The 24578-nt window shown below is 37.2% G+C and overlaps 1 protein-coding gene across 1 annotated transcript in view; it reads left to right on the forward strand.

Annotated features, from left to right (window-relative positions):
• Positions 1–24578, forward strand: part of LOC111190008 (uncharacterized) — a 751666-nt gene that overhangs the window by 620676 nt on the left and 106412 nt on the right. Inside the window, exon 34 of the mRNA XM_049473126.1 lies at positions 12378–12551. Within this exon, the coding sequence (XP_049329083.1) occupies positions 12378–12551 (174 nt within the window). The remainder of the gene's footprint in view (positions 1–12377; positions 12552–24578) is intronic.

Below are 24578 nucleotides of genomic sequence, written 5' to 3' on the forward strand. Positions count from 1 at the left end.
AGTTCAGAAAGATAGGATGGAGCTAGATCAGTCAAGGACTTGTAAACAAATAATAAAATGTTAAAATCTATCCTGAAACACACAGGAAGCAATTGAAGTGCAGCCGGTACTGGAGATATGTGCTCTCGCTTCTGTGTTTTTGTTAAAAGACGAGGTGCCGCATTTTGCACCAACTGAAACCGTTAAATGAAGGCCTGACCGACACCAGCATAAAGGTCATTACAATAATCCAGTCTCAATAAAAATAAAAGCATGTAAAACCCTTTCAAAAACCTTAAAGGATAAGAAAGGCTTAACCTTGGTTAAAAGCCTCAGCTGGAAGTATCTAGACTTAATAACCAAGTTTATTTGATTATCCTTAAACTCGCTATCTATCATCACACCAAAATTCTTCACACAAGGTTTTATAAAAGTGCCCAATGAAGCCAGATCTACAGAGGGAGCCTCAGTGACCACGCTAGGTCTAAACATCACAGTCTCAGTTTTACTTTCATTAAAATGTGAAAAGTCTAAGGCCATCCAGGCTTTAATGTCCTCAAGACACTTTAGCAGTAGTTTAAGAGAGTTTGTGTCACTACGTCTTAGCAGCACATAAATTTGGGCATCATATGCATAAATATTCCAACAGAGAAATGAGGATTTTATGATCTACAGTGTCAAAAGCAGTCATAAGGTGATCCATAGCGATTCATAGAGTCTAGGGCTGCAGCTATCGATTATTTTTGTAATCGGGTACTCTACTGAAAAATCGATTCGATTAATCGAGTAATCGGATAAAACATTTTTGCTTGGTTAAAGAGCAATTAAAAAGGCATTTCACTTAATATGAATGACCAATTGGTTTCCTTGTTTGATAAGTTATATTTTAAAATTCACAACATACATTTCCAAATTGCAAATACAAATAAATAAAACACAATAAAGAAATAAATAACACAAGTAAAAGATACATTTAATTACATTACTTTCAATTTTGGATTTCTTGTAAGTATCAAATATAGGGTATTAATCAATAAAAAAGCATAAACATTGTCTTTGTGTTGTGCATCTTAGCTTCTGAACAACAGAGACATTGCCAGTTCTGCCAGTGCTGGATAAGTGTACTGCGTTCTTTTACCACCAAGCCACTTCTCCAAAATATATCAGGACCTGTGGAATAATTGTGAAAACAGAAGTATTAAAAATGTTGCTTTTTTCTTTATTTATATTTTGGACTACTTGGGTTTAATTACATCACTAAGACTAATAACTCTAATAATAAATTAATTGCCGTTATGAACGCTAAGATTGACACCTATCGCATTTAGACACATTAGGCACTAGTGTTCATTAATATTTTAGCCAATAATATTTTAACCAATAAATAAGAGACACACTTCCTTATATCAACCACACAGTGTCTGAATTTATCTTTTTGATTCACTGGCCAAATGTCTTTGTAGATGAAGGAATCCTGCATTTAGTTTCCAGCCAAAGTAACTTCACTTTAGCTAATTTTAACATGGATTTATTGTTTATATTTTGAACAGCGCTGTGTTTACTGTTTACATAAAGCATGTATTTATTTGAGAACTTGTCTCTGTTCTAATAAAATAACCACACACATTAGACAGTGTTCCTATTAATTCACATGTTGTTATTAAGGTACATTAATGTTAATCTCATTGATTTATTATAAGTTATATTTACCTGCTCTCTCGGCGTCCTCGCGTCTCAGGTGTCCTTGGCTGAGATGGTGCAGCATTAAAACGCGCTGTTTCGGGAGGCAAGGACGCGCTGCACTGAATACATGTTACAGTTTGTCCATAAAATGCTTTTATTCCTTTAAAATCGTTGTTTTCTCTCGCCACTTCCGTTTTTCCGCTGCTCAACTTAAACCTCCTCCTTTTTCCCGGGCGAGGGTGACCTAACACTGAGCGCGTTGTCAAAATAAAAGTCGCAAAAATACCACGCTCTGAGTTTTATAAATAAATATACGATTACTCGAGGCACAGAAAATGAATCGATCAATTTTTTTAATGGAGTAGCTCGATTTACTCGAGTAATCGCTTCACACCTAATAGAGTCAGTGATTAATAGCAAATCATTAAAAACCCTTAACAGTGCATGTTCTGTACTGTGGAGAGCCTTAAACCCAGACTGGAATTCTTCTAGGATAACATTTCCATCTAAAACATCTTGTAGCTGCACAAGAACAACCTTCTCTAAAACATTTGAAAGAAACTCTGTTTCTGACTTTCTTTTAGAGCATCAAAAGACACCTATTTTCACTTGTGCTCGGCTCTCCTGCTTATTTGTCTAGCAGCACAAGTGACGGTATTAAGCCTGGGCTCTGTTTTACACTCGGACAGCACACATTTTTCGGGAGCAACCATATCCAGAGCCGATGCACAAGAAAAATAAAACAAAGAAGTTAAACCATCAGTATTTAAAAAAGGTGAAGAGTGTAAGAAACTCAGGAACCAGGGAATGTGGAGGCACTTGCTGAATGTAAAACAGTGGTTTATTTACAACAAGGGCTATATACAAAGAAAACATGGTAACTAAAACACAAGACATACCAGGAGAGTGGTAGTACAGGCAGGGGTTCAGCAACAGAGAAGGCAATACATAAATACAAGAGCTAGACAGAGAGACAGGTCTAACAGGCAGGAGGTCAATAACACAGACAAAAAACAGGTCAGGAAAAACAGGAATACAAGGAAATGTGTTGTATAAGAGCTGGAGAACCAGGTAATACTCAGCAGAGAGCAAAGGGAACAGAGGGGCTTATATACAGGGGGCACACCTGGGAGTAATTAAGTAATTAACCAATTAAAACTCAGGAGAGGGAGGAGGAAGAGCGTGACTGTGAGTCATTGTAGTCCACTGTGAGAGCATGCTGGGAGTTAGAGTCTTTAGGGCTAACAGGGACTAGAGCAGGCAGACTGACAGCTTCAGTTAAATACATGTTGTTAAATGCAGCTGAAAACCGTGCAGCGGTGGACTCGTTAAAAATATGATGATGATGATGAAAAGCACAGAGCTCAACAGCACAGGGAAACAAAATTTCAAATAAAACAGGCAAATGACCTGAAAACACTGCAGCACATATCTCAGTGTTAAGGACCGGCACACCATATAACAAGACAAGATCAAGTGTGTGTCTGTGTTCTTGTGTGGGAGCAACTGCAGATTGCATAATGTTAAGAGTTAATAAGATCCAAACAGTCTTTAGCCATCGGCTTTGTGGGACGGCATACATGGATGTTAAAATCACCAACAGTTAAAACTCATTATTTGGCAAAAACTCAGCCAGCAGTTCTGAAAAGTCATTTATTGAAGTTCTTATTATATTTAGGAGGTCGATAAATCACAGCACAGAGAACTGGATCAGATCAGCCTAGCTCAAACATAATCAGCAGGTCTATTTCTCTTTAAACAAAAGTGCTGTTCCACCACCACGACCAGTTTTCCTCTGAGAATTTAGATATGAGCAGCCGAGAAGAAAACGCACTTAGGTCTCCAGTACTAAGCAAAGTTTCAGTTTTTTAATGGAAAAATCCCTCAGGATAAACGTCTTATTTGCCAAAGATCTAGAATTGACCAAAGCTATCCTAATATGAGCAGAGTCAGTTACCGTCCGAGGTGCTCGATCCAGCAGCCGGAGGTTTTGGGGATTTGATCCTCTGTTCCAAAGACGTGGAGAGAATCAAATCAAATTAAATCAAATTTATTTGTATAGCGCTTTTTACAACTGGTGTTGGCACAATGCAGCTTTACAGAAACATGATCACAGAACAAAGAATCAGGCAAAACATTAAACATAGAAAATACAGAATACAGAACCCCCAGTGAGAGCACAGCTGTAGTCCGGTACTCCTCACCAGAATCAACAACCACCACCAGAGTAGAAAATTACCAAACCTTCAGCAGCCGGCCGGATATTTAGAAGTGTTTGCTGATCATACACCAGGATAGCATCTCCAGATTTAGTAAGTAAAAACAACAGCCAGAGTAGCACGAGCAGACGGCATGCCACACACACTGGCCCCATCTTGCTATGCATGAAAAGTTAGATATAAAATAGTTTAGGTCTATTTTCACCAAATACAGCAGTAAAATCCTGCTTTTACATTAATGCAGGAGTAATATTTATAAACATCCTGTTCTTTTTCCTCCTAATTTTTGTTTAAACAAAAAAAACAATAAAATATAAGATGTTTCTCAATCCACATATTAGTCATGTTGTTCTTAATTCTGAAATACACAGATGGAAGAATATGTGATATACAATAATCAACAAAAATATGAAAAAAGAATACAGAAATAAGTACATAGACATTTTATAATTTCATTAACTGATTAGAATTTGATGCAGCAACACATCTCAGTAAAGTTGGGACAGGGTCATGTCTACCATTATGTAGCATCTCCTCTTCTTTTATCAGCAGTGTGTAAAAGGTAAAGGTGTGGGAAGTATGTATCTCACATAAATATTTGTTAAGTTTCACCTGTTGCTGTTATGCTGCATCTGTGGAATACACACACAAACACATCACATCACACACAGAGGATTACATTAGAATTAATATTGTATTGGTTTGGGTCATTGTATCACTGTTTTACTGCTGAATCCAGATCTTATGTGTGTTTTATTGATTAGGTGAGTTTTTACACTCCTAGTGTGTGAATTTAACTGTGTAACTCGTCTGTTGTACTTTTCTCTCCTTCTCTCTGCAGGCTGGAGGGCTGCAGTATTACAGGAGAAGACTGTGCTGCTCTGGTTTCAGCTCTGAAATTAAACCACTCCCACCTGAGAGAACTGAATCTGAACTACAATAATCCAGGAGATTCAGGAGTGAAGCTGCTCTCTGATCTACTGAAGGATCCTCATTTTAAACTGGAGAAACTACAGTGAGTGATGTTATTTTAGGTGTTTGTGCTGCATATAGGAATGAGTGCTAATGAAGTAAATATTGAATTGATTAGACTAATAGAACACTATTCAGAATTCACTAATTTACCCTCTTCTTCCCCCTTGTATCCCTCTAACTGAAGAAATGATTGGCGGCGCGTGCACACGCTGCGGCTTACCCTGTCTTCCTATCCTGTCCTGTTTCCCCCTTGTATGTTATTGTATGGATGGGTTGACGGCTAATTTCGCTGGTTGACCATGTGACAATAAAGGCAATTCTGATTCTGAATTCTGACTAATGAATCTAGCTTTGTGTTTGATCTAATAATAGCAGTATAGTGGAGTTATTAGTGAGTCAGTGGTGAGGCGGTGCTGGTAATTCACCATAGCTTGTATCTGAGAGTCAGGTGGTCTGTATCACAGCGTGATCAGGAACTCCCGGGTTTAAAGGAAGGAGGAGTTTTAGTGGTGTTTAAGGGCAGCCGATTGTTGAAACAGTGCAGCAGTGAAAACAGACCTGTGTGTAACAGAGTGGTTTATGGTAATTTACTGTTACTGGGAATGTTGTATCAGCTTCAGTCAGACCAGTTTAACTTTTAAACACAGGATGAAGTTCACAGGCTTCACTTCTCAGTCCAGTGAGAATATCTTACTCTCTACAGCTCATTATTGAAGACAGTCTAAATACAGACAGACCTTTATCTTTAATAACCAATTATATCAGTTTATTATAGTTCTGATTAGAGCTGAGTGATACGATATATACTTCATTTGATGATAGAAAAACATCTATCGTTTAGTATTGAGCTCCATCGTCTATATCAAAATACAACAGCCCTGGAAAAGTGAGCAAAGCAAAGTTTCCAGCGTCAACCTCTCTCCCCTGTCTCTCTTTCCCTGTCTCTCTCTCTACCTGTCCGCCCCCTCTCTCTCCACCTGTCTCTCTCTCCCACTGTCTCTTTCTCTCCCCTGTCTCTCTCTCTACCCTGTCTGTCTTTTCTTTTTCCTGTCTCTCTCCCCTCTCTCTCTCTCATTACTTTCTCTCCTGTCTATATGTCTACCTTTTTCTCTCTCTGTTTCTCCCCCTGTCTCTCTCTCACTCTCCCATCTGTTCTCTCTCTTTCCACTGTCTCTCTATCCCCTCTGTTCTCTCTGTGTCTCCCCTCTCTCTCTCCCCCTCCCTCTCCCGCTCCGTCTCCCCTGTCTTTCTCCCCCTGTCTCTCTCTCTCCCCTGTCTCTTTCTCTCCATCTCTTTCTCTCTTCCCTGTCTCTCTCCGTCTCTCTCTCTCTCTCCCCTCTCTCTCTCCCCTGTCTCTCGCTCTTCTGTCTCTCTTTCTCCCCCCTGTCTCTCTCTCTTTTTGAAATGTCCCAGCATTTCTGAATAGAGGTTGTAGAAATGTTACAGTTAGGTATACAATGATGATTGTTTTTGTGCTGGTTGATGAGGGGGCTCAGCTGCAGTTACCTCAGTGAATATGGGGGACATTAGATGTGTTGTAAACAGTGGGCTGTAGTGGAGGTAGGACAGATGGAGCTAGCTGTGCTATAGAAAGACTCCTCCTCAGGATTCCTTCACTCACATTTAAACAGTCTGATCTACATGATCTACTGATGCTACAAAAGTATGAAGGGGGAAATCACACAGGACTGTACAAGCACTACTGTATTAATTAAAGCTTCTTCCCACACACCATCACACTCATGAACAGCTGAACACTACACCACATTTCTGGATACAGTTTATTACATACTAATGACTTTTACACCCAAAACACAATCCATATCAAATACATCCTGTCTCACTCTGTTCACTCTGTTCTTCTGTACTGCACTTTTATTTATCCTGAGACAATGTCTCAAAACACGTATTGTCTTATTAGTGTTTTCTCTTTATATTATATTATATATATATATTATATATATATTATATTAGTGTGTTCTATTTATATAGCTAATTTACTCTGCACTGTGTCCTTTGCTGCTGCACTCAGCACATTATTGTAATATACAATTCTGCATACGTAAGTTTACAGGTGTGTGTGTGTGTATGTGTGTGTGTGTGTGTTTGTGTGTGTGTGTGTGTGTGTGTGTGAGCATACTTGGCCAATAAAACCTGATTCTGGTTCTGAAGGATGGAGGGAGCTGAGTGTCAGACAGACCTACAAACAGACTTTTTTTTTAGTGAGATAATAATAATAATAATAATAATAATTATTATTATTATTATTATTATAATTATAATAATAATGACAATAATGACAATAATAAAAATAATATAAATATGCCAAAAAAGGAAAATAGATAACAGATAAATCAAACCAGTGAAGAGACAAACAAACAATTAATCAAACAAACAAACAATGACCCTAACAAACAAGCAACATGCTCACACACACACTCATTCAAATTATCAGACGTGAAGGAGTGTGAGTTAGGTGCAGTAGATCAGCTGTGATCCATTTCTCACTATTTTAATGACTAATAAGATATAAAATAGTTTAGGCTTATTTTCACCAAATACAGCAGGTATTCAAACAGGTTCTATACTTTTTTCTCTCTTTTTTATGTAATGAGAGAAATTACTTTATAAACACCCTGTTCTTTTTCCTCCTCATTTATTTTATTTAAAAACCAAACCCAATAAAATACAATTAGTTTTACAATCCATGTATCATTATTATATTTATATACAGGTGTTGGAAAATGAAACTGAAACACCTGTTATTTTAGTGTGGGATTTTAGGTTTCTAAATTGGAGTAGCCTGGTGATCAATCTTCATTAATTGCACATTGCACCAGTAAGAGCAGAGTGTGAAGGTTCAATTAGCAGGGTAAGAACACAGTTCTGCTCTAAATATTACAATGCACACAACATTATGGGAGACATACCAGAGTTCAAAAGAGGACAAATTGTTGGTGCACGTCTTTTAATTTCACAGTCTGATCTGGATATTTTAGTATTGACTGAATCCTGGCTTAAGCAAACTGTCACAGACTCTGAAGTAACAGATTACCATCTCTACGGAGCAGACAGGAAATCAAGGGGTGGGGGTGTGGCTATTTATGTTAAATGCTATCCAAGTGTAACGGGTGCGTTCTGTCAGTCTACACTGTTCGTCTGACTTACTCTGCATTGTGTTCTTTTATTTTGGGTTTGATGAGTGAAGGATGGAACGAGAATGAAGCACTGGTGTTGGCAGATGCTGTTTACTGGATGGAAAAATAAAGACAATATATTGTAGACAGTTCACACCGAGTCTCCCCCTCCATACATTCAGCTGTGAGCTAGCACATTCCAGCATACACTCCTACAGCTCCTAGTAGAGTTCACATGTAGAGCACATGCAAATATTGTGATTCAGAAAAAACTGTCTTTTACTACCAGATATGATCAAACAAATAACTTATAACTACTCCAATAGCACTTATAATTGGCTTTAACAACAAACTACTAAGTAAAGTCGTGTTAAACATTATAAACTGTTGTTTTGTGTAGAGAGCAAACTGTACTGAACTCCTCTCAGCTCGTATACCCACAGACTGAAGGATATCACCAAATAAAGTCTCTTAAAGAGACAGTACCCCTTTAAGCTCAGGACAATTAACACACATAATATGGGACAATACTGACACCTAGAGGGATGTTGGTGGGATTTCAACACAGAATACACATGTATTTTTTAACTGGGTTACACAAGGAAGCCTGTTTTGAACTGTTAGCTCTGCAAGTGTGTGTTTAGGACGCAATAACAGTTTTGTGGTTGCTGGTGTTTATAGACCTCCTTCTGCTCCCTCTTATTCTATAGATGAGTTAGCTGGGCTTTTATCTCTATACACTGATTCAGAAATGCTGATCCTAGGTGATTTAATCTGAACTGGTTAACTAATGCATCCGATCATCTAACAGAAGTGTGTGGTAATCTGTCACTTAAGCAATTAATTACTGAGCCAACACGACCAAACTTGCATGACCCACCAAGTCAACCTTAATAGATTTAATTTTATCAAATAGATCTGACAGAATTACCACTACAGGTGTATTTGACCCTGGTATAAGTGACCACTGTCCAATCGGATGCATTAGGGACTCCAGCATAAAGAAGTCTGGCTCTCGGATGGTGGTTAGAAGAGATCTTAAACATTTTAATGATCAAGCTTTTATTAAATGATCTAGTGCTCAGCAACATTCACTATACCTCAGAAATCCTGGATGTTGACTTGGCACTAGATCATTTTACCCAAACATTTCTAGCAGTGGTAAAAATCATGCCCCCTATAAAAGCATGAGAATACGTGATAGATCTAACCCCTGGATGACTAATGAAATATCTTCCTTGCTAAATGCTAGGATCAAAGAATGGACCTCTGCTAGAAAAAGTGGTGATAGAGATCAATGGCTTATTTTTAGGCAGTTAAGGAATAAATGTACCTCTCACATTAGAAAGGCTAAAGCAGAATACTATATGGATCAATTCTCAAAATCTGCTTCAAACCCTGTCAAATTTTGGAAAGTTGTTAATTCACTTAAAAACAAATCAGAGCTTACTCTCACCCAGATTTTAGTACATAATCACCAGATTTCTGACCAAAGAGAGCTTTACCAAACATTTAATAATCATTTTGTAGCAGCTGAACATGTATTTGATAAAATTAATACAGTAATACCAAACAATGAAATACATACGCCACCTGCTGTAAGCTATGGTCTCTTTACCATCCACCCTTTCCCTCATCTTATAGTAGCTAAAGCCCTCAGCACTATTAACACAGAAAAAGTACAGGAGAGGACAGACTAGACCCTTCTTTCTGAAGATTGCATCTCGAGTCACTTTAAAACAGATCACATATATTTTTTAATCTCTCCATTTTATCAAGCAGAATTCCCAGGATCTGGAAAACAGCCCAAGTAATTTCACTCCACAAAGGAGGTGACGTTGTAGATCTCAACAACTTTAGACCAATCTCTAAACTGTCATGCCTAGCTAAAATTTTAGAATCCTTAGTGAATGACCAACTCAAGACATTTCTCAGTGTAAACTCAATCCTATCAGAACATCAATCTGGTTTTAGAGAGAGGCACAGCACAATTACTGCTACTCTGATCCTTGATTATCTTTTAACCTCCATTGATCAAAAGAAACACTGTGCAGCCATTTTCATTGATCTCTTTTAAGCTTTTGATACAGTTGATCATTCTCTACTTTTAAAAAGTCTACAAACACTGGCTTCGACCACAATGCTCTAGAATGGTTTAGAAATGACTTATCTCATAGAAAGCAGTGTATGGTCATGGAACAATGTAGATCAGAACTGCTACCCATCTCGAAAGGTGTCCCACAAGGATCAATCCTTGGCACAATATTATTTAATACATACATTAATGATATTGTCACCTCCATTGTTGACTGTAAAATACATTTATATGCTGATGACACAATTTTATTCTGCTCAGCTCAGCTGATCACATTAGTGCGGCAGTAGATAAACTGCAGCACACTTTTAATGCCGTGCAGCATACTTTTAACACCTTTTATAACCATACAGGTTACAACTTGTTTTGAATGCTGAGAAAACCAAATACATGCTGTTTTCCAGATCGTTTAACATTGATTTTAATACTCTTAAAATTACAAATTTGAAGGGTTGTAATGTGGAAAGAGTTAATGAATATAAGTACTCATATTCATCTAGCAATATTGGCATATGGCTAGATGACAAACTTAATATAGGACCATATTAACAAGCTTTCAGGTAAGCTAAGGCAAAAACTCGGCTTCCTATATAGAAATAAATCATGCTTCCCAACAAACACAAGAAAAAAGATTGTAGAAGCAACGTTTTTATCTATGCTAGATTATGGTGATGTGATTTATAGACATGCATCAACAACTACACTCAAACCACTAGATTCTGTGTATCATGCAGCACTAAGATTCATTACTGGTGACCCGTATAGTGCACATCACTGTTCACTCTATGAAAAAGTTGGATGGTCTTCTCTTGCTGTGCGTCGAGAAACACATTGATTTATTTTCATTTTTAAAGCTTTTTCTCACCATATGCCACCATACATCTCACAAAAACTTATTTAAAATAACACAACCTACCAGACTCGCTCCAGTGACTGGATCACCCTTCAGGTACCGAAAGTTTTAACTGAACTGGGAAAATCTGCTTTTAGCTACAGAGCAGCAGCAGTGAGCTGCAATTCACTACAGGAAACTCTAAAACTCTAAAGCTCACTGGAGTCACAATCATTTTAAACTCCTCGACTCTAAACACCTTCAGACAGCCTGACACTGTTTTAGCTCATTTTAGTTTTTTATTTATTTATTTATTTTATAATCTTTTTTATGATCTTTGGTATCTTTATTTTATATTTTTATTTTTTTGTTAACTTTTTAGTTTTTAATGTTGATTTGTTTGAATGTTTTTTACATTACTTTTAGTTTTCTTTTTTTAGGTATTATTTAGGTATTATTTTACTCTTTTATGTGTTTAGTTTTTATTTATTCATCTGTAGTTAAATTTTTTGTTAGTTCTATATCCTTTCTTGTACCTTTTGATTTTATGATTCCTACTCTTAAATTATTATTTTGACCTTATTTGTTTTTACATATTAATATTGTTTAAATTATTATTTTTAATAATTATCTTATATATCTTAGTAAAATGCTGTTACTTATCTTATTCTATTTACATTTGTTGTTGTTGTAAATTCCTTCTATGTAATTGCTCGGCTATATTGTAAATGAGGGCCACCCTCAATGAACTCCGAGTTTAATGAAGGTTGATTGATTGATTGATTGATTGATTGATTGACTGATTGATTGCTATTGCATCTGTGACCAAGACAGCAAGTTTTTCTGATGTATCAAGAGCCACGGTATCCAGGGTAATGTCAGCATACCACCAAGAAGGACCAACCACATCCAACAGGATTAACTGTGGACACTGTAAGAGGAAGCTGTCTGAAAGGGATGTTCGGGTGCTAACCCGGATTGTATCCAAAAAACATAAAACCACGGCTGATCAAATCACGCAGAATTCAATGTGCACCTCAACTCTCCTGTTTCCACCAGATCTGTCCGTCACCACAATAAATTATTGTGCTCTAAAATCAGGTGTTTCAGTTGCATTTTCCAACCCCTGTAAATATTTATATATATATATATATATATATATATATATATATATATATATATATATATATATATATATATATGTTTTACCTGTTGCTGTTCTGCTGCATCTGAATACACAAACATACACACTCTCTCACACACACAACCACATCACATCACACACAGGGGATTACATTATTATTAATATTGTATTGATTTGGGTCATTGTATCACTGTTTTCCTGCTGAATTCAGATCTTATGTGTGTTTTATTGATTAGGTGAGTTTTTACACTCCTAGTGTGTGAATTTAACTGTGTAACTCGTCTGTTGTACTTTTCTCTCCTTCTCTCTGCAGGCTGGAGTGCTGCAGTATTACAGGAGAAGGCTGTGCTGCTCTGGTTTCAGCTCTGAAACTAAACCCCTCCCACCTGAGAGAACTGAATCTGAACTACAATAATCCAGGAGATTCAGGAGTGAAGCCGCTCTCTGATCTACTGAAGGATCCTCACTTTAAACTGGAGAATCTACAGTGAGTGATGTTACTTAGAAAAACATCTATCGTTTAGTATTGAGCTCCATCGTCTATATCAAAATACAACAGCCCTGGAAAAGTGAGAAAACCAAAGTTTCCAATGTCAACCTCTCTCTGCTCTCTCTCTCCACCTGTCACTCTCTCCATCTGTCTCTTTCTCTCTCTGCCGGTCTCTCTCTCCACCTGTCTCTTTCTCTCTCCCCTGTCTCTCTCTCTACCCTGTCTCTCTTTCCACTGTCTCTTTCTCAGAACTGTCCGTCACCTCAATAAATTATTGTGGTCTAAAACCAGCTGTTTCAGTTTCATTCTCCATATATATATCCCCTGTCTCTCTCTACCCTGTCATGTCTCTTTCTCTGTGTCTTTCTCCATCTTTCTCTCTCTCTCTCTCTCTGTAGTTAAAAATAACTGAATTTATAGAAAATCTATTGTGATCTGTGTCGTTACTGGGATATGAAGTTTCCTGTATCGTGTTTAATTTTTGGTCATATCACACAGCCCTAATTCACACACTTAATTCACCATAGAGAAAAAAACCCATTATATCTGTTACTGAATTTCTTCTATTTGTTTTACTGAACCACATAATAACCCAAGTGCCCATCCCCACAGAGTGTGTGAGTAGTGTGTGTTTCTGTGACAAGTGTGTGTGTGTCTGATCTTTCTGTCCTGTTTTTTGTTTTACAGCATCCGTCCATAAAAGACTGATATGCTCCAACTGGCTAATCTGACAGTTCTGCTTCTGACATCACTTCCTGTTTACCAGTGACATTACATCAAGTGTCCTGTACATCAACACACACACACACACACACACACACACAGGTATGGTTGAATATGGGTGAAGAAGGACTGAAGAAGCTGAAGTTCTGCTGCTTCTGTTCTCTAACAGTAATCAATATGAAGATTCTGATCTTATTAAACTGCTTTAATCATATTTATTACAGTATTTTATTCATTCAGGACTTCTGTAGCGTCTAGAAGCGTCCAATCACCTGCTTTAAAAATGTACAGCACTCCTACAAAGTGTTTTTATATTTATAAAGATCTGCTTTGTTAATTCTGTTTATGTTCAGTTATGAACTTATGCTGAAGCTCCACTGAGTCACTAGCTCACTGTTATAGAGTTTTTCCAGTAGGGGGCACTGTGGTGTTGGACTCTGGGTAATTACTGCAACCTGTGGCTCTGATTCTCAGATTCCAGAGGAAATGTACAGAGTGGATGATTAAATTAAAGAAAAATATTATTTGATTGAGGGAACAGATTGTTAAATTATGTAAATAATATATTTCTCTAAATAATATCCCTCTGTAGAAATGCACACAATAATTACATTCTTCAGCTTCGGTTGGTAAATCATGTAAACAGGTTGAACAGGTTTCTAATTTATTTTTTATCATGTTCAGAGTAAAAGTCATGAAATGATCAATGTATCATAGCGTTTTTCTGTATCAGTAAAACTTCTTGTTTTTTCATGTTTTAAAATTGTTCATTTTGTGTTCAAAAGCTGTAAAAATTTAAATGTTTCCACCTTAAACCTGTATTATATTAAATTTGTATTTTTCAGGAAGGGATTAGTAGAACATACGGTGATTAAACAGACAGATATTTTATACAATTATCACAGTTATCTCTCTTATCACAACCAATCCACCAACGTGGATACATGAAGTTAGTTTTTTATCATCTGCATATTTAGAGTTGATTTAGAGTCGATTTGGGCAAATCGGTCTCTTACTTTTAAGACAAAGACAGATGAGGATGTATTAAAGGAAATGAAAACATATATCTTTTGGAAAATATACTTTTCATGTATTTTTAATAAATGGTTGTTCTTATCCAAGTGTTGTATTTTTATGTTATTATTTATATGGATGTAACACTAAGTGTAAAGTCCTGTTGGGTTTAGTAACTGGGAGGTTGATTGTTGTGATGGTGTGTTTATTAAACACAGTAGGATGAACAGACTTTAGCTGATACAGTTTATTCACTCAGTGTCTTTCACAGTATAGTGAGGAACAGAATGCAGGATGTGATGAATGAGTGGAGAGATGGAAAAGATACAGACAGTAGGTACAGATTCCTCCCTCAGACGAAGTCTACTGGCTAATCCTGCTGTGTACTGACTCTGAGGTTCTTAACCAGCAGACCGAAATGGCGTTTCTTCAAATGATCTTGTGGGCGGGGCTCTGGTGGTGGTTGACGGGTGGAGGGGTGGAGCCAGGGTGGTTCAAAGCAGGTTTTCTTATTGTGACATCACAATAAGGGAGGAGCTCATAGCATTGCAGTATAATTTGTGGTCTGAACCAGGAAATTTGAGACTTTTTTTTAGATGTTAAACCAAAAATCAGTTAATGGGACACTACTAACAAATTATTATGAGATTTTGGTTTGGTGATTTGATGTTTATCATTTATTATTTTATCACTATATTGTATTATAGAGCTTACTGATCAACAGCGACTCATCATTCATCGTACAGTGCATCTATTTGTTTCTCTGTGCATATGATAATAAACTATCAAATCTTGAATTAAGTAGAGAAGCATCTCAAGATAATCCAAATCTCGGACAGTTTGATGTCTGTTTTTGATTTTCTCAACAATAATGACATGCCAAAAGTGATGGGACAGCAGAATGTTCAGGAAAATTGGATCATGAAGTGTTACCTGAGTGGACAGCTTGGGAACACCTGTATACGCTGTAAAAACCTGAACCGTCCAAAAATAAAAACATTTCAACAGGAAGTTCAGTCTAGACCTCGACCATGATCTCATTATGAATGTAACTCAGACAGTAGTTCTGCCTATGTATAGAAACTTTAGCTGATCTAATGTGAAGCCTTTGATGTAAATGACTGTATTTCTTTGTTCAGTAATCAGAGTTTCCACTGCTGATCTTTAGCCTAAAGCCTGGAGAATGACCATGACTTATGCTACAACATTTACTAGAGTTCTACAATATCCATTTACAGGATTACTAGTGGAGTCTATTCCCAGTCCTGTAGCAGTGAAAGCACTATACTGGACCATGCTGTGGAGCTCCAGTAGTGAAGAACACAGTTCTAGCAGTCCCCATGTTACACTGCCTGCTATTACACACTCTGACCACTGGAGGGAGCCACAGCAGCACTTCAGCTCCCAGTAACACACAGTAAACCCCTCCCTCCAGCAGCAGATCTCTCACAGCCAACACAAGAACCAGAACCACACTAGCAGCCCATCCAGCGGTCTGATCACTGCGGTCCGATCCGACAGCTGGGAGCTTATTTACATGTACACCATATATTATATTTCACATTTTGATTTAAGAGTAAATTATTATAAAGCTAAAGTAAATATACTTCAGCTGCAGAGCCTGTACATGATGAGATCCACAGATCTTCAATAATCAGACTTAACCAGAGCAACACAGCCCTCAGGACCACCGTCTGATTACAAGAAACAATCTGAGTTTCAGTAAACTGTGTTAGTAAATGTCAGTTAACTGGGCTGAGGAAAGATCTGACCATGACTTGGAATGGGGGATCAGCTGTAGTGGGGTATGATTGTGATATCACAGATGGGAGGAGTCACTGTGGTCACACCCACTGAGTGGTAAAAATACAGACGTGCCAGATCTCGCACCTTGTGTAAAGCATGTCACAATGCTCATTGCTATCTTACACCCCACCAACAGTCTATTTTCACTCCTTACTCCTGCCTGGTTTAAATAGCAGAGCTTCTGAATATATCTTCACTGATGGGCGTGGTGTTCTGGAAATGAGGTGTGTTCAGGTAAATGTAAATTTCTGGAGTTTTGCTTGTTTATCTTGGCAACAGAAAACGCAAGTGCACCACTGACTGAATAGAACCTAGACAGACATTCATTGCTATCTTGGCAGTGAATTACACTGTGCATAAGTGCGTACACTCCCGTTTGTTACACACACGTACAGACAGCAGTGCATAAACACATACATCCTGCCAGAATACAACATAAAATAAAATAATATAAAAGAATAATACAATAAAAAAGTTCTTCCTCAACACAAAATAAAGGTCATATGCTGAGAAGTAGCATTGGACTTGTCCAGGTAGCTGCGCCGGTCAAATAGCAATTCGACAAAGTCAGAGCTCACCTGGATCTTAAAGGGAATGACGAGTGACACTCTGATTGGTTTATTTCATCTTATGCCCAAAATTAACCACACCCATGATTAATTAAGATATTAAATAAAATAAAGGTTTTCTTTTTCTACATTGGTCAGAACCTCAGCCTCCAAGTTGAGGGCTCGCCTACAGATTGCTAAAATAGCTTAGCATTAGCATTCTGTTCACATGATGTGAATCACAGAAGGGGAGGGTTGATGTTGATTGTGATTGATGTACGAACAGATTCAGTGAAAAGAATCAGAGCTTTACTTTTACAGAGCTTTACTTTTTAAGGAGTGAGAAGCTAATGGATCACTGCAATTCACAGAACTATTAATCTACTTCTGATAATATTACATTATTTTATTTTATTTTAAAGCATTTTCATTATAAGTAAAATATTATTGGTATTGATGTTGAGGTGACGATACTTTAAACAATCCCAGTTTGTTTGGAAAAGTGTGAATCTGGACCAGGGAGCAGTGAGGGTTAAGAGCCCAACAGTAGCATCAAACCCACAACCCTGTCATCGATAGCCTGATGCCCTGATGCCTGAACCTTTCCCTTAAAGGTAATGCGTTTGCTATGAATCGAACCCAAGGCAACTGCACGCACACACACACACACACACACACACACACACACACACACACACACGCACAGATGTGAGTTTCAACAGAGCAGAGCTGAGATCAGTCATACATTAAAAACACATTCTAATTATAAGACTTTCATTAACAAGGGGATTTCTTCACATTCTACCTTTTATTCCCAACAGAGATCATTTCTGAATTATTAAAATATCTAAACCCAGCTCACAGCACAGAACCTGTTCTGCATAATATAGTAAATTAAATCAGAACAAATCCTTAAAATAACAGTCCTTCATTTCTGGTGCTGCGAGACCTGAGTGCCTCCTTCCACACTGTGGACCATCAGATTCTGTTAGATAGAATTAGACCATGCTGGCCTGTTTTAACTGATTTAACTGCTTTTACTCATTTCTCTCTGAAACGAGGTTCTCTGAATCCATATTAGGATCAATATCATTATTGTTAAATCTCTATATGTTCTCTCCTTCCACAGCTACACTGATACTGATACTGATAAAACACGACTCTATAGAGATCATCAGCATTCATTACAATACAACACACACAGTGTCCAAAATCCAGCTTTATTTCAGCACAGCAAAAGTATGGGGACAGCTACAGCACACTGACCAGAGTAAAGACACAAATATCAGCACTGTGTAGAATTTACACTCTATTGGAGATGCAGGTGGAAGCAGCTCTATGTTCACTTCTATCTTGGAGCTGCTAGCCTTCACACTCGCTCTTCCTCAACCTGATTGGCTGAACCACGTTGTCGTGGGTGACGGTGCAGGTAAACTCCTCCCTCTTTTCCCAGAGTGCTTTTATTTGCTGCATAATTTAGGGTAATCAGGTTGTCTGAGACCTCAAACCACATGAATTATTAAATTATTCAAAAATACATTATTTAAATACATATTGAACAACTTAGAAAATGTACAGTTATATACAATTAATAAGAAAACAAATAAAAATAAATAAAATCGCACTGAAAAATATGTTTAAAAATTACTAAGCACAATTAGAGTCATATATACAGCATACTTGTTTTTTATGTCAAATTAATATTCAACAAACACTGCAGTTACATAATTTAGAATGTTTAAACTATTGGTTAATGTTTCAGGGTTTAAAGGGTTAAAGAGTAATATTTATTATAATAATACAGTATATACTGTATATAACACTACTGACACAACAACATTTTGAAATTGGCTATTTTTACAGGCATAATAAAAAAATATTTTCAAAAGTGTGAGTGCGCACACCTGAACACAGTTTCCTCCTTATAATAAATCACAACCTGCTTATAAATGTAGCAGCTGACCCAGCCTCCTGTTCCGCCTCCGTACCGCCCACTTTTACCCATAAAAGGTCCATGCACATCACCCAATAGATATTTAAATGAGGGATTCCCCCATTCATCCTGAGCGGGATAGTGGAGGAACGCACCGTAAAGCAGTGAAACTACAGACACTGCGCAGTAGAAGCCCTTGTTTCGGAGGTGGAGGTGAGGAAGAATGTGGGGTTTGGTGTTTCTGCAACATGTTAATAATGAAGCTCCACAACCTGAACTGTTACAGAGATTAAATAAAAGCTTTCAGATTTAAAAAGCTTTTCCAAGAGATGTGAAAATCTGTACGTGTTCATATATTACCTGATTCTGTAACAATGGTCTCTAAAACTCTGTGCCCAACTCAGCACACAGTTTAATGAGAATAGCTACTGGAAACCTAAAGCAGCTCATTAACCAGCCGTCATCACCCCCCATAAATCTGCATAATCTCTGAAAACACATTCTCACTGTATTTGTTGGTTGCTGCAATAATAATAATAATAATAATAATAATAATAATAATAATAATAATAATGCTGATTAAAAGATATATTTAAACAAATATATGTATATTTTATTATATTTTAACTCTTATTTTAATCTCCGTTTTGAATCTTGATTGATACAGTATGAATTAATATACGTGAGGAAGGTTTACGCATTTACCTGCAGTTCCGTACTTCACCACATGGTGTCACTAATTCCCGCTCTCTCTGCAATCTTCTGAAGGGATTCGGACGCCTCAAATCTCGCTTAAATGTGCGCTCGTTTTCACACCAAGTATTTCTTTATAAATCACAGCTCTTGCGTGAGATGTTGTGCACGCACATTTCAGACCTGTTTTTAATGCGTGCGCACACTTTATAACTGAGGCCCCAGGTGAGGTTCTCTGCAATGTGAAAATATTTTCATTATTTTATTTGTTTTAATTTTTCAGCTGGAACAGATCCAGACTCCTGAAGAATCTCAGGAGGAGGGTTCAGTCTGAACAGCAGTTCTGAAGAGAAATAAAAACAGAAACACAGCTACAGCTGCTTTACACAGATTTCACCTATTTTACCCACTTCATATTTTTAATTTACTGATTTTTACAGAATGGAGAGTTTAATCTGGAGAGTTTAATCTTCATATGTATAATATTGATATATATTTATATAAAAAAACTGCTACAAATCACTTAAAATATAAATTCTGCATTTAAAAAGAAATGTGTGATTGCTTTAATAGTGATAGTAATGTGAATTAATCAAAATTCAGTAGTTTTTGTTAAAGACAGGTTCTGATACACTATATACCTATTCTTCATGTTTACACTAAAGGAAAACCCGAATTAACCTACATCTATTTCCATGCTTACGCTACAACATTTACTAGAGTTCTACAATATCCATTTACAGGATTACTAGTGGAGTCTATTCCCAGTCCTGTAGCAGTGAAAGCACTATACTGGACCATGCTGTGGAGCTCCAGTAGTGAAGAACACAGTTCTAGCAGTCCCCATGTTACACTGCCTGCTATTACACACTCTGACCACTGGAGGGAGCCACAGCAGCACTTCAGATATTTTTACTAAATAAATAATTGTGTAATTATCTGTCTTTCACACTGTTACATGCAGGTATAAACATACAAATAAATACATTTAATACCATGACACGGTTTCAGAGACGTTTAGTAAAAGTATTTCACTAATATTCTTAAGAAGTAAAAAGCTGTATCTGTACTTTACTAGAGTAGATATTCTTTCTCCTACTTTCACTTGTACTTCACTACATATTTTCCCTGAGTTTAATACTTTTACTCTGATACATTTTTAACTTGCTGCTTCCTTACTCGTTACCAGGGGCTTTTCCAGTCCTTTTCAGGGGCTTAGAAACAGCCAATGATACTCTATGTTCTCTTCGCTGAGCATAAGCACACACACACACGCACACACACACTCACACACACACACACACACACACAAACACACACACACATACACACAGACACAGACACACACACACGCACACACACGACTGTTGTCTGACTTGATGTCTTGATCATCCTGTTTGTGTCCGCGTTCGTCTGCACTCGTGTGTGTGTGTGTGTGTGTGTGTGTGTGTGTGTGTGTGTGTGTGTGTTTGTTCTCGTGTGTATGTGGCCAGTCAATCAGTCAGTTGTGGATATTGGGTTGGCTTTTAAAGTAAATGGCCATATTCAGATTCAAGAGGAAAAATAAGGTACAAAAACATGTACTACAAGTTTCCAACTTATATTCTAAGTTTTGGGTATCTGATAATTACTTACCTGGTTTTTAATGTTTGGCAGTTCAGTCGTGGCCGAGTAGGTCATGCCTGGAGACGAAGCAAGAAATGGCTGCTTGGAATGCTGGAGGTTGGAGGAACATGCAGGAAGCCCATATTGAAAGTTGTTTCTGGCAGGTCTAGGGAGCACCTACTTCCTGTTGTAATGCAACATGTGAGAAGGGGCACCAGTGTTGTAACTGATAAGTGGTGAGCTTATAGATTTTATAGATCTCTTGCAGCTCATGGTTATCATCACCACACTGTTTACAAAGGCATTTTGTAAACCCAGCCACCCACCCAACATTTAGAGAGGGCTTGGCAAACATACAAAGTTGAGTCTGGCATCACCGTGGTAATCGAACCACAAAACTTCTCAAGGATTATCTGAAGGTAACTGAATGGGAGCGCTGGCCTTGGACGACTCCTGCATGACATCAAAAAGTTCTCAAAAAGAAAAGTAATTGTTGTATGATCATGTTTTTTGTGTGTGACATTTTGGTGCGTTTAGGTTTGTGCCTGTGTGAAAACAAACCAAACTGAAGGGGAAAATGTAAACAAACTCATAACCTGATTAAAACCAGTAAATCTAAATAGTGGTGTAAAAACACCATTAGATTATCTTTACCTGTTAGACACTAGTAAAAAACACTTTCTGGTCACCGAGTATTGCATTTGGTTTCACCCCAACTTCATTTTTCCACGTTTTACCACTTTTACCTGTTCATTAGTTTATGATTTTTTGTTGCGTTTGATGTTGATCTGCTGTGCTTTGAACTCTGGTATGTCTTGTATTTTGGATGTTTGCCTTATCTAGCTGACCTGGATTGTGTTCGACCATGCTATTGGATTTATCCTTCTTAATTAAGTCGTATTAATCTATCCAAGCTTGTCTACTCCCTTTGCTGTCGTAAAAACAACAGAAGAGATTAATCATTCTGAATTATAATTCATAAAATATTAAAAGTATATTATTATTTACATCTCAGTTAAAGACATTCCCGTGAAAATAACAAATTCTGCTGTGTTTAAACGTCTCCTACAATATTGTAATTTTAAGGTTAGTATTAGTCCTGCAGAATTGATCATGCGAATAAATCAAGCAGTAAATCATGCATTGGATCAGAAGCTTCACCAGTAAAAATCATGACAAAGGAGAAGGGAATTACAAAAATAATTTCGGATAATCGACCAATCAGCATTTTCCATTCATTTCCATGAATAGTTTCTAAATGTATGTATAACGCTTAAAGATTCTGAATAATATAAAAAAAATCTACATTTTATAAACTATAGAAGAACTTTAGGCATTGATGAGCTTTTATTGAAAAACATCAGAACATCTTCACAACATCTAGCGTATCCTGCTAATGACCTTTATGATCACAGAAAACCTATTAAATGTTTGATTTTTATTTCAGTGTTTTACTGTTGTCTTTTTAACTATAATCTCAACTTGTTTCACAACAGTTTTTATGCATTGCTTCAGTAGGTCTTAAAATAAAGATAGATAGATAGATAGATAGATAGATAGATAGATAGATAGATAGATAGATAGATAGATAGATACTTTATTGATCCCAGAGGGAAAATTCTAGAAAGCAACATTATTTTTGAGTTTATATGTTTACAGAATGACTAAACTGAATTATAAGCGTATAACACTATTAATAACTTGACTAAACTGAATTATAAGCGTATAACACTATGAATAACATATAAAGCGTATATATGCATATATTCCCGTATCAGGTTGATGTTCTGGATCCGTGTGAGATCCTCAGATCTTCATTTCTTCAGAGAGCGACGCTGAGCTGAGTCTATTCCAGCTGCCCAGCCGGAGCGCCAGGATCTCCGGTGGATCACCCAACCAGCAGCAATCGAGGCCAGGAGAAACACCAGCGCCACGGCACCCACCCCCACCAACATCATCACTCTCTCCACCGCACTGACACCGTCTAGAACCACAGAGAACCGAGAGAACACACTGAGATTATATACAACCACAGAGAACCAGGAGAACACACTGAGATTATATACAACCACAGAGAACCAGGAGAACACACTGAGATTATACACAACCACAGAGAACCAGGAGAAAAGACTGATAAAGTCTAGAACACAGACAAAAAAGAAGAACATACTGATATGATCTAGAAGCACAGAGAACCAGGAGAACATACTAATATGATCTAGAACTACTGAGAACCAGGAGAAAATACCAATATGTTGTAAGACCACAGAGAACCAGAACATACTGATATGATGTAGATTTGGTAATGAAAAAAACTGGCCTGGTAACTTATTTATGGTCAAATATTTTGACTTACTGAAGGCAAACCATGATCTTTAAAGGATAAACTGTTTTAATACACAAAACATTGATTATATTTTTATTAGTTGAGCTAAATAAAATGTTATTGGAGAAAAAATATATTATTATTATTATTATAATTTAGGCGATTTCTTCGTCACGCTTCTTCTCCCGCAGTTTTCGAGATTTCCACACCGTTCCAACCAGATTGTGCGGCCTGATGCATGCTTGTATACAGCTTTGTGATGGGACGTACGGTTTTCGTAAAAACTTAGTAAGAGTCCAAATTTTTGGCAAAGTTTGTAAGGCAATGTACTCCACATTTTGAGAGAGGAAGACCAAATTCGCTCTAAAGAACGTATCGTGTTCTTTCTGAAAACATGCTGCACGAAACGATACGATTGTCGTACGAAGTTTCCCCATAGGAATGAATGGGGGGCCCAAAGTTCAATCTCACACACCAGCGGCTCTGCGCACGGAACCCCTTCTCTCCCCTGCTCCTCCAGTACTGTGTAGAGAAACCTGGCGTCCATAGCCACGCCATGTGTTTGCATGTTGCGCAGCCTGATGTATGCGAATACATTACTTAGCAATCACCTATGCACTGTAAAAAATGTCCGTGAAAATTACAGTGAAAAACTGTGAAATGGCAACAGAAATAAACCGTAAAGCAAGAAGAAGCTTATTGTTGTAGAATAAACATTGAATTACCATAGATTAAAAAAATGTGAAAAATGTTAATTTTAATTGTTTTAACATGTGAAATATATGGTGAAAAGCTGAAATGGTGACAGCATTGGACAATCATATTAAAAATAGCACATTACTGTATTATTCACGGTGTACAAACCTTAAATAAAAAACATGCCGTCAATTATATTTTTTACCATTTTAAGATGTGAAATATACACTGTAAAAAAAAAATCTTGTCAAATTTACGGTGAAAAACTGGCAGCTGTGGTTGCCATTTTTTCACCGTAAAAAATGCAGTGATCTTGTAAATGGCTTCACGGTAAGGTATATTATCACTTGTAAAAACAACAGTTTGAAAATGCTGCCAGTATTTCACAGTAAAATTAACAGTTGCAAATGTATAAGATATTACAGTTTAATTCTTGTCAACAGTAAATTTCATATTGATAAACCGTTTTGTTTACAGTATATTCTTGTGAAAAAAGTATATTACATTGTGAAAAGCAGGGCCTGAATGGGATGTAACGCAGCTGTCTATGGGGCGTGGCTATGTTAATTAGATGTTTAATTCAGAGACATCACCATGATGTAGTTTCATAGCGGTTTTATCCACCTGCCTGGGTTTTACATTATGTGTATATAAGTGATTTCACTCTCCGAGCACATCTC

The sequence above is a fragment of the Astyanax mexicanus genome, unplaced genomic scaffold, assembly GCF_023375975.1.
Source record: "Astyanax mexicanus isolate ESR-SI-001 unplaced genomic scaffold, AstMex3_surface scaffold_34, whole genome shotgun sequence".
Lineage (NCBI taxonomy): Eukaryota > Metazoa > Chordata > Actinopteri > Characiformes > Acestrorhamphidae > Astyanax > Astyanax mexicanus.